We start from the raw sequence: 15,322 nt of genomic DNA on the forward strand, positions 1-15,322 counted from the left end.
TATCCTAAAAGGAGTCACGAGACTATTTGCTGCTGTGAGTGCCTTGTCTGGGTACTTAATTGCCATGAGAAAGTAGGAAGAAAACAATTGTTAAATAACCCATCTCAGGGAGGTAAAATTTTCTCCCCTGAAACTGTACCACTTTTGCCCCTCTGCCAACTTAACAGAATACAAAATGTACTTGGGTTTTCACTCAGTTACCCACAGCCTGTGTTTTAAAAATTCCCTGTTATACTCACATGTGGAATCTAAAAAACACAACAAACTGGTGAATATAACCAAAAAAGAAGCAGACTCACAGATCTAGAGAACAAACTAGTGGTTACCAGTGGGGATGGGGAGGGGGAGGGGCAATACAGGGGTGGGGAAGAAGGAGGTACAAACTATCAGGTATAAGATAGGCTCAAGGATGTATTGTACAACACAGGGAATATAGCCAATATTTTGTAATAACTGTAAGTGGAAAGTAACCTTTAAAAATTGTATTAAAATTTTTATACAATAAAATTTTATATAAAATTTTTATAAAATAAAAATCAAACACCCTCCCCCCAAAAAATCCCTGTTATAATAGCGGTAACCGTCCACATTTCTTTGGGGAAGCCGCACCTCTCTTAGAAATATTTATGGGTTTATTTGACAACGTAAAGTCCTGGGAAGTTGGACTCTGCACGAGGTCTGCAAGCAGAATGTCTAGAATTCTCTCCGGCCATGTCCCAGGGCCAGATCAGAGGCTGTTCACGTGGGGGGATGGAGCCTGGCATCCCGGGTCCCGAGGGTGGGGGACCTGAATACCATCTTAGCGGAGCAGAGTCAGGAAGGCAGCTGCACTCAGCAGGAGTGTCTCCCGCTGCCCCTGTCCCCTCACAGTTCCCTATGGGGACATGCAGCCACCTACTCATGGATGGATTCAGATGACAGACACCAGGAAATAATTCAAAAGCCGTGTTCCCCTTTCCAACGCCTAGATAAAATACATACGTAATAAAAACCTGCTAATAATCATTTATTGTTTGTTACCATACAGCAGAAGCCTCTTTTCTGATGGGTGGCAGGGCATGGGTGCCTCCTGTCCTGCTGCCCCTGTGCTGGGGCCATGAGCTGACCCTCCCTGTGGCAGGGACCGTGGTTCGGGCAAAGCCCAGCAGAGGCGGTGTGCTGCATTTGTGTGCAAGTACTCTATGGCTTCTTGAATCAACAAAACCTTAGTTCTTAATCAAAGGCAGCAGAAGAGGTTTGGACACAGATGGAAAACACAGCCGTGCCTCAACTCTCCTGCAGGTAGGAATGTGTGACCCTAGAGCTCACTGCTCCTCTGGCTTCCTTGTTGTTGTATCCTCTTGCGGAGGTGCCGCTGGAGCTGCAGCTTGTTGGTGAAGAACATCTGTCTCCAGCCCATTTCCTGAGCCAAGGCTCTCATTTCTGGGGTGATGTGGTCACAGGCAGACTGGACGATCTGCTCCCACAGTTTGCCTGACGTGCACAACTGTGGGTGGAAAAAGTCAGAGGTGGGTGACATCATACATGGGTTAAGGAAAAGTTCACTCACTCACAACATCACTATCCAACCCCTGCTGCCCGTGAGACAACGGAGGAAACACCACGGGTGCACAAAGGTGTGCCAGACACAGTTCTGAGTCCAGAAACTTCCTCTTTGAGGAGAGGCAAGTGCACAAGTATCTAAAGGATGAAGCAATATTCGATTAATGGAATAAATCAAGTCCTGATCTCATTTAAGATGCAAAATTTGAAAAAGAATAGATACATGTATATGTATAACTGAGTCACTTTGGTGTACACCCGAAACGAACACAACATTGTTAATCAACTATACTACAATATAAAATAAAAAGTTTAAAAAAAAGATGCAAAATGTGACACAGTTATAAACAGTACACATACAACATGATATGGTTAAGTTTACACACGCAACATTATGTGGTGAACTTCCAGTTAGCCACGTAACAGGCTGATAATGGTGTGGTCAACTGGTCTTCACCGAGGGCTGCAGCAGTTTCTCGAGGAAAAGCGTTGCTAACTCCTGCTCAGCTTCATGTTTAACCCTTGCTTGAGTCACCTCTCCCCGGGCTTGTACAGCGGACACCGTAGGTCACTGCGGGCTACTCAGTAGCGAACTGCATTGAAGCGGACAAGCAGCCCTCGGAGACTGCCAACCAGCACACCTAAAATTTACACATTCCTGGTGCCAGGGTCCCGTCCTCATGTTTTATTCGGAGTCCTTTGCATGCATGACATCACACCATGCAACAGAGTGGCCTACAAGATGCAGTCGCTCCCCAAGCCTGCCAGACACATGGCAAAGGGAGCCGTTCTCTGGGAATAATCTTCCCAGGGATGTTCTTCTGCAGTCTGGGCCTTTACCTGAGGGCCATGAAGTTAAGGACAGACAAGACCCCTCTGGCCCAATATCTGCACAAGACCACTTTGCCCTCCCTCCAAGTTCAAAGCTGCCAGAGTTCAGCTTCCATTTACCCAAGATTTCCTACTAGGACTTTTTCAATCGTCACTATCATTTACGGCAACTATGTTCATCAGTCTCCTGCTACTTTTTTTTTTTTTTTTTTTTTTGGCCGCACTGCTGGGCATGTGGGATCTTAGTTCTCCAGCCAGGGATCTAACCCACATCCCTGGCAATGGAAGCGTGGAGTCTTAACCACTGGACCACCAGGGAAGTCCCATCAGTCTTCTGCTACTAAGCACTCTTAACAGGAGATTTCCTAATCCCTTGCTTCCATGCCCCCAAATCTTTCCTAAAGTTAAAGCTTCCATTACATGTATTATTTCCGACCTTAGAGATAGCCGTGACTTTTTGGTACCTGTATGCAAGACTAGGAACATTGAAAGGTGCTTGGATATTTGACACTGCGTAGTGATAACTCCGGTAATATGAAATGTGCTCAAAGAAGGGTCTCACGTGGGCCCCAGAACACTTCCTGGCTCCATCCTTCCTGTGCCAATTGTGCGCTCAGGGAAGTTCATCACCAACCTGATTCTCCTGTCACATGTGAAAATCCAGCAGTGGAAAGAATAGGCATGACAGAGGATCATTAAGGAGCCCACAGTTCCTTTAAACTGGTGGGGGGTGGGGAGCGGCGCAGAGCTTGTGGGCTGAGGCTCCTGCTTCCTGCTCAGACCCTCCCAGACACGGCCCCCTGGAGCAACTCACAAAGACTCCTCTTACAAGGAGGCAAAGAAACACAAGAAGCAGATGGGCCGCTGGAAGGTCAATAATGGTGGGAAACAAGATTATCTATGGACAATGATCTGTGCAGACCCTGTGTCTGTGAATAATAAAGAGAGTTGATCTGACTGACAAAAATTAGGTTGAACTAATTATTTCACTATTTAAAATTAGAGGGCAACTTTAACACTTAAATAGGAGAAGCAGACAGGCATGGTAAAGTCCCTCCAACTCCAGAATACTGAATCCAGTTGGGCTCTATTTAGAAAGGCGGGGGGCGGGTTCTGCAGAAAAGGCCTACACTCACTAATCATTCTTCCTTTCCTTAGAATTTGTTTTAGTTTCGTGTACAGCCTTTAGCCCTCAGCAGTCTAGACACAGCAAATTAGAAGGCTGGTTGATGCCATCAGAGGCAGAGTAGTGAAAGCAGAGAACAACGGGTTGCGAAACTAACAATAAGGGAAGAAATAGAAAAGAGAAATACAAACTAAAGTGACTATAGTTTGGTCCATTTAGTGTGGAGATAAGCTGCCCCACAATTTTCAATAGCCTATTCATTCCTCCATTCATCCATCCATCCAAACTGTATGGAACACCTATGGTACTGGACAGGGCCCCTTGTTTCAGACCACAGAACATAAGCTCACAGAATATCTAGTAAAACCAGAGGGAAACGTTCAATGCTCTACAGCCAGGAATAACAGCAGCTAGATGTATAAAATAGATAATTAATGATTAAAAATAATTCTACTATAAATACCCTTGTTACATATATGTTTATTAACACATGATTTTCTTTAAAGTACATTCTTAAAAATTTAACTTTTCAAAAGAATTGAATATATACCATTAAAGTATCCTGTAGAAAGTGTTTACTGACTTATAATTCCTAGAGTAGTGTAAACAGAGCATCACCATGCAAAATAAATCCTCAGACTTTGTTGGCTATAAAGGTGTCTTCTTTTAATTTACATTTCTTTGTTTACTTATGAGATTGCTTTGTCGAACTTTGTTGATTTCTGTATTTCCTCTTTTGCTAATTGTTCATAATCTCTGTTCATTTTTGTATTACGGTATTATTAGTCTTTTACTTACCAATTTATAATAATTCTGCAAAGTTAATCATATGTTGCTTATTTTCTTTCTAAAGTTTGGGTTATTACTTTTTTTTTTTTTTTTGGTAACATCTTTATTGGAGTATAATTGCTTTACAATGGTGTGTTAGTTTCTGCTTTACAACAAAATGAATCAGTTATATATATACATATGTTTCCATATCTCTTCCCTCTTGCGTCTCCCTCCCTCCCACCCTCCCTATCCCACCCCTCCAGGCGGTCAAGGGTTATTACTTTTACATGTGAAATTAAAAATTTTTTAAATTTTGTTTACGGGGATAGAATCAAATCTAATAGTCTTTTTCAAAATTAATTAATTTATTTATTTATATTTTTGGCTGCGTTGGGTCTTCGTTGCTGCGTGCAGGCTTTCTCTAGTTGCAGCAAGCAGGGGCTACTCTTTGTTGCGGTGCACAGGCTTCTCACTGTGGTGGCTTCTCTTGTTGTGGAGCACGGGCTCTAGGCGTGTGGGCTTCAGGAGTTGTGGCACACGGGCTCAGTAGTTGTGGCTCGTGGGCTCTAAAGCGCAGGCTCAGTAGTTGTGACGCATGAGCTTAGTTGCTCCACGGCATGTGGGATCTTCCCGGACCAGGGCTCAAACCCGTACCCCCTGCACTGGCAGGTGGATTCTTAACCACTGCACCACGAGGGAAGCCCTAATAGTCTTTTATATATGGTTTCTGCCTTTGTTTATACGCCTATAAAGACTTTGTCTATTCCAAAAACATTTTTAAAAAATTAAAAAATATATAATAGATAACTAATGAGAACCTACTGTATAGCACAGGAACTCTACTCAGTGCTCTGTGGTGACCTAAATGGGAAGGAAATCCAAAAAAGAGTGGAGGTATGTATACATGTAGCTGATTCACTTTGCTGTACAGCATAAACTAACACAACATTGTAAAGCAACTATACTCCAATAAAAATTAATTTTAAAAAAAATCAGGGCTTCCCTGGTGACGCAGTGGTTGAGAGTCCACCTGCTGATGCAGGGGACATAGGTTTGTGCCCCAGTCTGGGAAGATCCCACATGCCGCGGAGCGGCTGGGCCCATGAGCCATGGCTGCTGAGCCTGCGCATCCGGAGCCTGTGCTCCGCAGCGGGAGAGGCCACAACAGTGAGAGGCCCGCATACAGCAAAAAAAAAAAAAAAAAAAAAAAAAAAAAAATCAGTAGTCAGATTAAAGAATGAAACAAGAAACCCAGACTGTTCTAGTGGAAATCTCACTGCTTCTGCTCCCCAACACTCAGCACCTAAAGATGTGCTAACGCCTTGGACCGGACCCTAGAACCTCCCCTACAGGCCTCAGCGCCATGCTGGCAGGAAAAGCACGGAGGCTGCCCCACCTGGCTCACATCCTCCTTCCAAGACTCTTGCACGTGGGTCTACTTGACAGAGCCCAGGCTACGCCCAAGACACTACTTGCAAAGGCATCCATGAAATGTAGCTTTTATCTTTCTTACCTTCACAGCACACAAAGGCAACTCCGTGTAGTGTGAGGGAGCTCAAACGGGCGTGAAGCCAGCCAGCCCACTGCATGTCTCCTCTGTCTGACCTCCTGGCTGTTCTTATCCATACAGACCCTTCCTCTCACACGTAAGCTTCCCAATGACGGCAGTAGCAATGCTCTACCTAACGCAAAGCAACTGCCCCTCACACGGTGACAATGCGTTTGTTCTCTGCCTTCACCTCCGCCCCACTCCCGCCAAACCCCAGCAGTCACTACAAACCTCTGGGTAGTGTTTGCTACCTCTAGTTAATCCCAGTTCATCTTTGTATCCTAGAATTATAAAGTTAACCAGTACCGACTTGCCCTGTATAAAATAATAGAAGAACGGGAAAGAGGAAAATATTGGTTTACATATAAATGTACATATCAGGGCTTCCCTGGTGGTGCAGTGGTTAGGAATCCGTCTGCCAATGCAGGGGACACGGGGTCGAGCCCTGGTCCAGGAAGATCCCACATGCCGTGGAGCAACTAAGTCCATGCGCCACAACTACTGAGCCTGCGCGCCACAACTACTGAAGCCCGCGCGCCTAGAGCCCGTGCTCCACAACAAGAGAAGCCACCGCAATGAGAAGCCCGCACACCGCAACGAAGGGTAGCCCCCACTCGCTGCAACTAGAGAAAAGCCCGCGCGCAGCAACGAAGACCCAACGCAGCGAAAAATAAATAAATTTTTTAAACATGTACATATCACTGGGTGAGGAAGAAAATATAGGGAGCTACTATAGTCCTAGGTTCTGCAACTGGTCACAAGCAGGAGTTGTGTTTGTAATTTTCTCATTCTACTACCCTTTCCACCATCCTTTTGTTCTCAGCCAGCACCTCAACTGGTCAAGCTGCTATACCTGCTGAGGTGATCCAAACCGTCTCCGGTTCCTGCTGGGTGTGAGTACTTCTTGATCTCTCAGGTAGAAGATGCTTTAGTCTTCTTTAAATAAGTTTTGCCATTGAACAGGCCAGTATTAGAAGGCACTCACAGAGGGAAATCCCTGGCTGTCCAGTGGTCAGGACTCTGCACTTCCATCGCAGGGGCCAGGGGTTCCATCCCAGGGGATTCCTCCCTGCTTGGGGAACTAAGATCCTGCAAGCTACGCAGTGCAGCCACCCCCAAGAAAAGAAAAAGAAAAAAAAAAGCACTTGCAGGGATGGTCCGGGTTCCAGAAATACTTCTCTGTAATTCCACTGTGAACAAGCAACTCTATTTTTCTCTAATAAACATGATTAATCACCAGAGCCAACACAGTAATGCCCATCTGGGGATTTTTTTTTTTTTTGCCTGTTTGTTCAGTGGCATTAGGAGCCCCAGATAGCCTGGGAGCACTCTTCATTCTTTTAATTTCTAGTTCAATGGAGTCATTGTTGTTCTTTAGGCGAAACTATTCATCCTTTGACTATCAAGATCCCTTACCTACTAGAAGCCTAAGTTGTGGAGAAGGAAACAACACTTTTTCACATGGGTGACTATGTATGATTCTGAGATGATACTCCCACTTCCGTCCTTTGATTGTAGCTACAGAAGAAACAGGACCACATTCTGGCCAGTGACCGAGACCATATAATACATCCTGTAAGACCGCGCTCCAACGTTGTAAAGTGTTGTCCGTTAGCTGATGAGGGATTAAGCGCCTCCAAGAAGCCGTGAGGGGCTTCCCTGGTGGCGCAGTGGTTGAGAGTCCACCTGCCGATGCAGGGGACACGGGTTCGTGCCCCGGTCCGGGAAGATCCCACATGCCGCGGAGCGGCTGGGCCCGTGAGCCGTGGCCGCTGAGCCTGCGCGTCCGGAGCCTGTGCTCCGCAACGGGAGAGGCCACAACAGTGAGAGGCCCGCGTACCGCAAAAAAAAAAAAAAAAAAAAAAAAAAAAAGAAGCCGTGAGGACAAGTATTTCTAGACAGTGGAGTATGCAAGCTAAGAGCAGGAAATTGTGTACTCATTACCGTATTTATTTATGTCTACTTGTTTAATAAATGAATTTATTTCAGCAAAATAATCTGAAGCAATCTTGTACGGGCTATGACGATGGAAAAATAAGGCATTTGGTCAGTTTGCACACAATGCTGCTGAAGGAGCACGGCGTGCCACAAAGCCGAGCCACACCCAGAAGAGGTAACCCATCCGGGGGGGACACATCGCTGCTTTCTCCTTGGTGACAAGCGTCCAGTGTAACTGACCTACCGCCTCGTTACTGATTGGACCCCCTGGAGCATGGCGCCTTCCTGGGGACTCGGCATTGCCTCTCCTGTGACAGTGGGCAGGTTAATCTTGAAAATAAGAGACTCATGTGGTTGAGTCCGTGCACAATTTCCATCCTTGCCACCTGGGTATTTGGTTTATGAGCCCAGCTGGGGAAAGGAGCTGACTGACACCCACAGAGCAAACCACCTTATCATCTCATCACTGGAAGCATCCCCGGCACTGAGTGCTCTTTGGTGAGCAGTCACATGGGACACAAATACCTTGATTCTTTGGCTTATTCTGAAAAGTCCACCCAAATACCTCTTCCCCAAAACTCCTCATTAATCTCCAAATCTTGTTCTTTTCAAGACTTTGACCATCTAGGCAAAACATTAGCCTTTGCCCCACAGAAATCCAAGAGCTGTTTCTCAATAGCAGAGCAGTTATCTGTAAAAGCATCCATGCCTTTACTCTAAAACTCTGGAGGTACGAGGTGTAATTTTCCTGATGACGCATGCCATAACTTTCAGCAAGGATCCAGATAGACCATGGCCATACAGGCCACAGACGCTCTGAGCACCATGAAATCTGCTGGATCACAAGGAGCCAGTGACTCAGCTGCTTACACTGCAAGCTGGGCCCCATTTAAAACTGGCAGCTTTATGGGCTATTTGGTAAATGAATCAGAGACGCAAACTCAAATGTGCTGTATGTTACCTTAAAACTAAAAATATCCACAAAGAGCTGTGCTGTTTTCTTAGGATAGGAAGTTACAATAAGGCAACGGATATTAGATAACGCATTGAGATGGCAGGCCTCTCAATTTTTTTTTTTCTTTTTTTTGCGGTACGCGGGCCTCTCACTGCTGTGGCCTCTCCCATTGCAGAGCACAGGCTCCGGACGCGCAGGCCCAGTGGCCATGGCTCACGGGCCCAGCCGCTCTGCGGCATGTGGGATCTTCCCGGACCGGGACACGAACCCGTGTCCCCTGCATCGGCAGGTGGACTCTCAACCACTGTGCCACCAGGGAAGCCCCTTAAAGTATTATTTTGTTGTTGTTGTTGTACGCTGGCCTCTCACTGCTGCGGCCTCTCCCGTTGCGGAGCACAGGCTCCGGACGCGCAGGCTCAGCGGCCGTGGCTCACGGGCCCAGCCGCTCCGCGGCATGTGGGATCCTCCCAGACAGGGGCACGAACCCGCGTCCCCTGCATCGGCAGGAAGACTCTCAACCGCTGTGCCACCAGGGAAGCCTGAGTAGTTTGTACTTTTTTTTTTTTTTTTTGTGGTACATGGGCCTCTCACTGTTGTGGCCTCTCCCGTTGCAGAGCACAGGCTCCGGATGCGCAGGCCCAGTGGCCATGGCTCACGGGCCCAGCCGCTCCGCGGCATGTGGGATCTTCCCGGACCGGGGCACGAACCCGCGTCCCCTGCATCGGCAGGCGGACTCCCAACCACTGCGCCAGCTCCCTGACATCTACGATGTCACCAAGGCATCCAAGGTATCTGCTACTCCTGCTCATCAGCATGATGTCACCAACGCAGACCAGCATGTAGGAAGGTGACAGGATCAATATCTCTGTGATGTAAGTATGACTCAGCTGGAGAACTGACATAGTCCTGAGGCAAAATGATGAAAGTACGCTGCTATTCCCATGAGGTGAAAGCAAATCTACTGTGGAGTTCTTTCTAGAAAATCCAGGAAGATATGAGGATGGTGGCCAGGCAGGAGGCGAGACAGAGTCAGATGATAGATATATTTTGAAGGTAGAGCTCATACCACTTGATAATGAATTAGATGAGAAGGAAGAGGAAAAAGAAGAATTAAGGACGAGTTTTTGGCTTGAGCAGCTGCGTGAATGTTGCCAAGGACAGAAAAATAAGACTGTGGGAGAATTAGAATTTGTAAATAAGTATGTGTGTGGGGAAATTCAGAGGTCTGGTGTGGATGTGTTAAATTTGAGATGTCTATACTGCTAGATCTAGGAGGAAGCATTGAGCATGCAGTGAGATATAAAAGTTAGGAGTTCAAGAGGGCAACTCAGGGCTGGAAACGTATGTTTGAAAATTAGCTGCATGTAAATAATATTTAAAGCTATCATCTCAGTGTGACTGTAGATAGAGAAAATGGCCCAAGGAAGTGCTCTAGGACATTCCAGCATTAAGCAGTCAGGGCATAAAGTTTTCAGCCAGGGGGACTGAGAAGAGCAAAGAAAACCTGGAGAATAATGAAATGTGTAAATGCTGCTGAAAAGTGAAATAAGATGGGAATTAAAAACTGACTGGTGGGACTTCCCTGGTGGTCCAGTGGTTAAAACTTCACCTTCCAATGCAGGGGGTGCAAGTTTGATGCCTGGTCAGGGAGCTAAGATCCCACATGCCTCGCAATCAAAAAACCAAAACATAAAAAACAGAAGCAATGTTATAACAAATTCAATAAAGACTTTAAAAGCGGTCCACATCAAAAAAAAAAATCTTTCAAAAAAAAAAAAACTGGTGTATTTTACAAGGTGATGGACAATAGCAACCTCGACAAGAGAAGTGTCAGTGGCTTAGTGGGGATGGATGCCTGGCTAGAGTGACTCCAAGAAAGAATAGGAGAGGAAGTAGAAATAGCAAGTACAGAGAATGCTTGAGGAATTTTGCTTTAAGAAAAGAATGGGGAGTGAGGTCAAGGCAATTTTTTTTAAAATGTATGTTTATGTGCTGATGGAAATGATCCAGCAGAGGGGTAAAATTAATGATGCAGTGATGCATGGTGAAGAGGGGTAACTGCTGAGCCAAGTTGTTGAATAGGTGAGGGGAGTGAAATCCACAAGTGGAGGTGTGGCCATGGATGATAACAGGGAGAATTTATCACCTGCAACAGGAAGTAAAGCAGAACGAGGCGCCAGCAGAACTGGCGAGTGGCCTGGGAGGCCATTCTCTTATGACTGCTTCTAGTTTCTCATTGAAATAAGAAGACTCAACATCAGTGAAGAGTGAGGAAGAAGGTGGGATACAGAGACTTGGGGAGAGAGAAGAGGGTGTAAAATAGACATCTCAGAGGGTGAAAGAGAGAAAGAAACTCAGTTCTTTACAGGAAAAGTATTTTATAGGCATAGTGTAGTCTTTGGTTCTGAGTTGGTTTCTAAAGCCAGACACATGTTCAGAAAACACAGTCCCAAGAAACACAGAAAAGAGGAGAAATGAAAAATTAAGGTCTCTTTTTTCTAGTATGGAAGATGTTAAAGCAGGTAACTGTATTTGAGAAAAAATACTATTATGATACTATCTTCATTATATGAATCTTAACGTACACACTGCTTTGTTCGGGATTTCCAGTTTGTGGCAGAGACCGTGACGCTAACCAAGTATTCCCTCTCTTCTCCCACATCTCCCTGTGCCACACAGTTACGTGGGGCCGTGTAATTCGTTCTGGCCAAAGGACTATGAGTAGAAATGCTGTATCAAAACAGAGTGCATGAACCTCAGCTGTCTCTTCCCTGCCGCAGTGACTAAGGACACCACGTGCTTCAGATGGTTCAGTTACAAGACGGTGGAGTCTCTAATAGCCTGAGTTGCTGCAAGACATTGTGGAGCAGAGCCTCCTGTCAGCCCACAATGAGTATGAATCATGAATGAAACAAACAGATATTATTGTCTTAAGCCACTGTTGTTTTAGGGTGGTTTGTGATCCCAAGTCACAATTTCTAACTTGGTCTATCCTAATATAGTTATTATGGAAAGCTTTTGAATTTTTCTAGTATTTGATATGTAATTGCAACTTAAGGATGACTACAACCTTTGAATCCTCCACAAGATAATGATGGGGTCCTTCTTGTAGTGCAACTCGTTCAGAATAAAATCACCTTTATGGAATTCCATCAGTGAAATGATAAGCTGGTATAGACTCAAGCCATCTTCTGACTTTACTCCTTCTGTTAAATTTCATGGTTGCAAACTTGGTTCATTAGAAGTGACTCATAGGCTTCCCTGGTGGTGCAGTGGTTGAGAATCCACCTGCCCATGCAGGGGACATGGGTTCGAGCCCTGGGGGAAGATCCCACATGCCGTGAAGCAACTAAGGCCGTGTGCCACAACTACTGAGCCTGCACTCTAGAGCCCTGGAGCCCCAACTACTGAAGCCTGCGCGCCTAGAGCCGTGCTCTGCAACAAGAGAAGCCACTGCAATGAGACGCCCGCGCACCACAACAAAGAGCAGCCCCTGCTAGCCACAACTAGAGAAAACCCCGCGCACAGCAACGAAGACCCAATGCAGCCAAAAATACATAAATAAATAAATTTGTAAAAAAAAAAAAAAAGAAATGACTCATAGACAAATATTTAAAAGATATATGAAAAAGGAATCTGAGCTACCACAATTATATAGATAAGGATAATGAAGACTGTGACATGTCCTGAGGGGGCAGGACCTTTTCTGCCTTACTGCTCATGGGATGCTTCCATGTGGCCTGAGGAAGAAAATACTTTCATGGCTTTGAAAGTATCATTGTGGGACCTACCTGCTGTAGCTGCAGTCTACCTGAGGGAAAAAACACATTCCCATACTTAACTCCATCTTATGAAAGACAGAACCTGTTCCTCATGTTCTTCAGGGACGAGCTGATTTGAACGCTGGCCCTGCCACTTAGTAATTAAGTCATCCTGGACATTCTACTTATTGCTCCGAGCCTGGTCTCCACGTCTGATCTTGCATTTGGTCATCTGAGGAGGAGAATAAACTGATTCAAGCACACCAGCCATAGAGTAAGGCTGCCCGGGCATAGCACCTGGCTCCATGTTCATTATCTGTGTGCTTTACCTGAGCTTCTGTTCCCCCCTTGAAAATCAGGACAAGAGAGTCTCTACTCATCCATCTTACGGCACTGTTTGAGGATTGCACTGGATGGCATACATTCAGCGCTTAGCACGTAGTAGATATTCAATAAACGGAACTTATTATGATTATATGGAAATGATACTAAACTTTTAGTGCTGTGAGGATTAGGAATAACATATATAAAGCACATGGAAAAGATGTAATCAACGGGCGGGAAGGGGAGACAGAATAGATGCTACCTCAGCCATTTCTGAGGAGACACCGGAAACAAAGTCCCCATAGGCACTTAGCCACTGGGGGGCCAGTTCAGTTGCCATAGTTGGGAGTCTAGGGAGCACCCCGCAGTGCCAGGATTGGGACAACCCCGCCACCATGCGACAGCTGTCTAAAAGTGACCTGACTGTGCCCCTAACTGATGTCCCCCACCGTGGACCATCACTTCAGCCCCCCAGGCCACACCCAGCTGCCCACTATCCACCCTGCCCACAATTCCAGACAGCCAAGCATCCCATTCCCACCACCCCTGGCCTGGCCTTGGCACTGTCCTACTTTGCTCCCACGTGTTCTGACTTCTTTCTGGGGGAGGTGAAAAACATGTAAGCGTTATCTCTATTTCATGACACCATTACACTCACTTTCGAGCAGAAAGCAGCCAGTGGTGGTTACTTTCATACTTCATGTTACTCTAAATGTATTCCAATAAGGGAAAAGAGTGAATTTCAAACAGAAATTAATAGTGTAATCAAGCATAATCGTTTAAGATCCTTTCTGCGTAAATATCAAAAGCAAAAACTATTATATTCACATCATGAAGGTTACAGTTAAACAGCAATGCTGAATCTTCTGATAATGACAGCCCCCCAAACATTTTGATGTTAGGCAGGTCCTTCATTATCTTATCCCATCTTCAACAGTTCTTCAAGGTCCAGTTTCTCTACTCGGATTACAACATATTCTAAATATAAACAAGAAAGGAAAACTCTTAGAAAATATCTTAATATTAAAAAATAAAACAGGACTTCCTTAGCGGTCCAGTGTTAAGACTCCATGCTCCCAATGCAGGGGGCATGGGTTCGATCCGTTGTCGGGGAACTAAGATCCGGCATGCCATGCCACACGGCCAAGAAAGCAATAAAATAAAATAAAATAATGAAAAATAAATAAGTAAGTAAAAATAAAACAGATCTGAACCTCCTTTTAAAACTCTGAACTCTGTAACACTAGTATAGGTGACTACCCCTTTCCCAGCACGATACATTTCAGGATATCAGTGTATCTTATATAACAGAGATTATGGAAGAAAATGATGAGGTTTTGGAGGAAAGGAAGGAATTCTTACAAGAGAGCTGAAATTTCTACCAGTGTAACTTCATTTATGACTTATTATATTTTACAATGAAAATATTCAGTTTTGTTTTGTATTATAAGTTGGTTTACAAAATACCCCCATCTAGGACTCCCAAACCCTGGGGCTCTTTTGCTTGATAGATGCCAGGTTGCAAAACACAAAGTACCCATCCTGACTATGGTTCCAGCTGCTTTGATCCAAATAGCCAATCGTGGATTTAGCTCCCCCTGGAGGTGGTGCATGAACTTAACACACATAAACTACATTCAAGTTGAAAGGGATCCTAGGGTTTATCTAGTTAAAAACTTTCCTTTTATAAATGTGGAAATTAAGGCTTAGAGGGGATAAGGGTGTGACTGCCCAAGGTTCATGGTGCAGAGTAGCTGAGCAAAGAACAGAACCCAGGTCTCTGGTCTCAAGCTGATTTAAACATCCACACTGCCTGTACACAAGTGGAGTTGGAAAAACAACAGCCCCGCCCCCATCCCAAGCTTCCAGCCTTTCAGAGTCTCATGAGATATTTTGTCTGTACAATTTTAATATCAAATGGTCAAATTCTTGGCCTGGATGCTTAGAATTGGGTTGCAAGACAATGCAGACGCTGGGTCCACCAAGACCTACCCAATCCGACTTGGGGCCTGGCCTGTTTTCACCTGCTCCCTGGGTGCCGTACCTACGTGGCCAGACTTGGGGATCACAGTCATAGGGAATTTGGGAACATAAGGAAAAATTTGTTTCTCTGTAGGCCAGAATGTGACAGAGGAGAGATTTTCTTCCTCCGTGGGCCTGTTCCTGAGTCAGTACCAAGATGAATATGTTTATTTGCTAGTCATGATCGTCCCTTCCCCTTCTGGACCTCAGCATTCCCCAGGAAGGGTCTACGTGGCAGCCTTACCTTAGTGAGCTCACTGCAAGCCCAGGGCTGGCCCTCAGTGTGACTTTCTGGTATACTGTGACGTGGGACCCACCTTTCAGGGGTGTGCTTATATTAGCCAAGCTCCCAGAGGCTGCCTCTTTACCCTGAGAAATATAACCATCCACCCACGAGACCTTCAGATGCTCATCCCTGGAGGCTCCACGGCTTGGTCAACACGGAATCAGAGCAAGGGCAGGCAGCCAGATGGCCCTGATTGCTGGTGGCATTAAGTTTGATA

General features: G+C 45.5%; 1 protein-coding gene across 1 annotated transcript in view; it reads right to left on the reverse strand.

Annotated features, from left to right (window-relative positions):
- Window positions 1-465: 465 nt before the first annotated feature.
- The window catches only part of FBXO36 (F-box protein 36), a 101,666-nt gene continuing 86,809 nt past the window's right edge, over window positions 466-15,322 (reverse strand). The window contains exon 4 of the mRNA XM_060015979.1: window positions 466-1,486. Coding sequence (XP_059871962.1) covers window positions 1,298-1,486 — 189 coding nt within the window. The 3' untranslated portion in view covers window positions 466-1,297. The remainder of the gene's footprint in view (window positions 1,487-15,322) is intronic.

The sequence above is a fragment of the Delphinus delphis genome, chromosome 7, assembly GCF_949987515.2.
Source record: "Delphinus delphis chromosome 7, mDelDel1.2, whole genome shotgun sequence".
Lineage (NCBI taxonomy): Eukaryota > Metazoa > Chordata > Mammalia > Artiodactyla > Delphinidae > Delphinus > Delphinus delphis.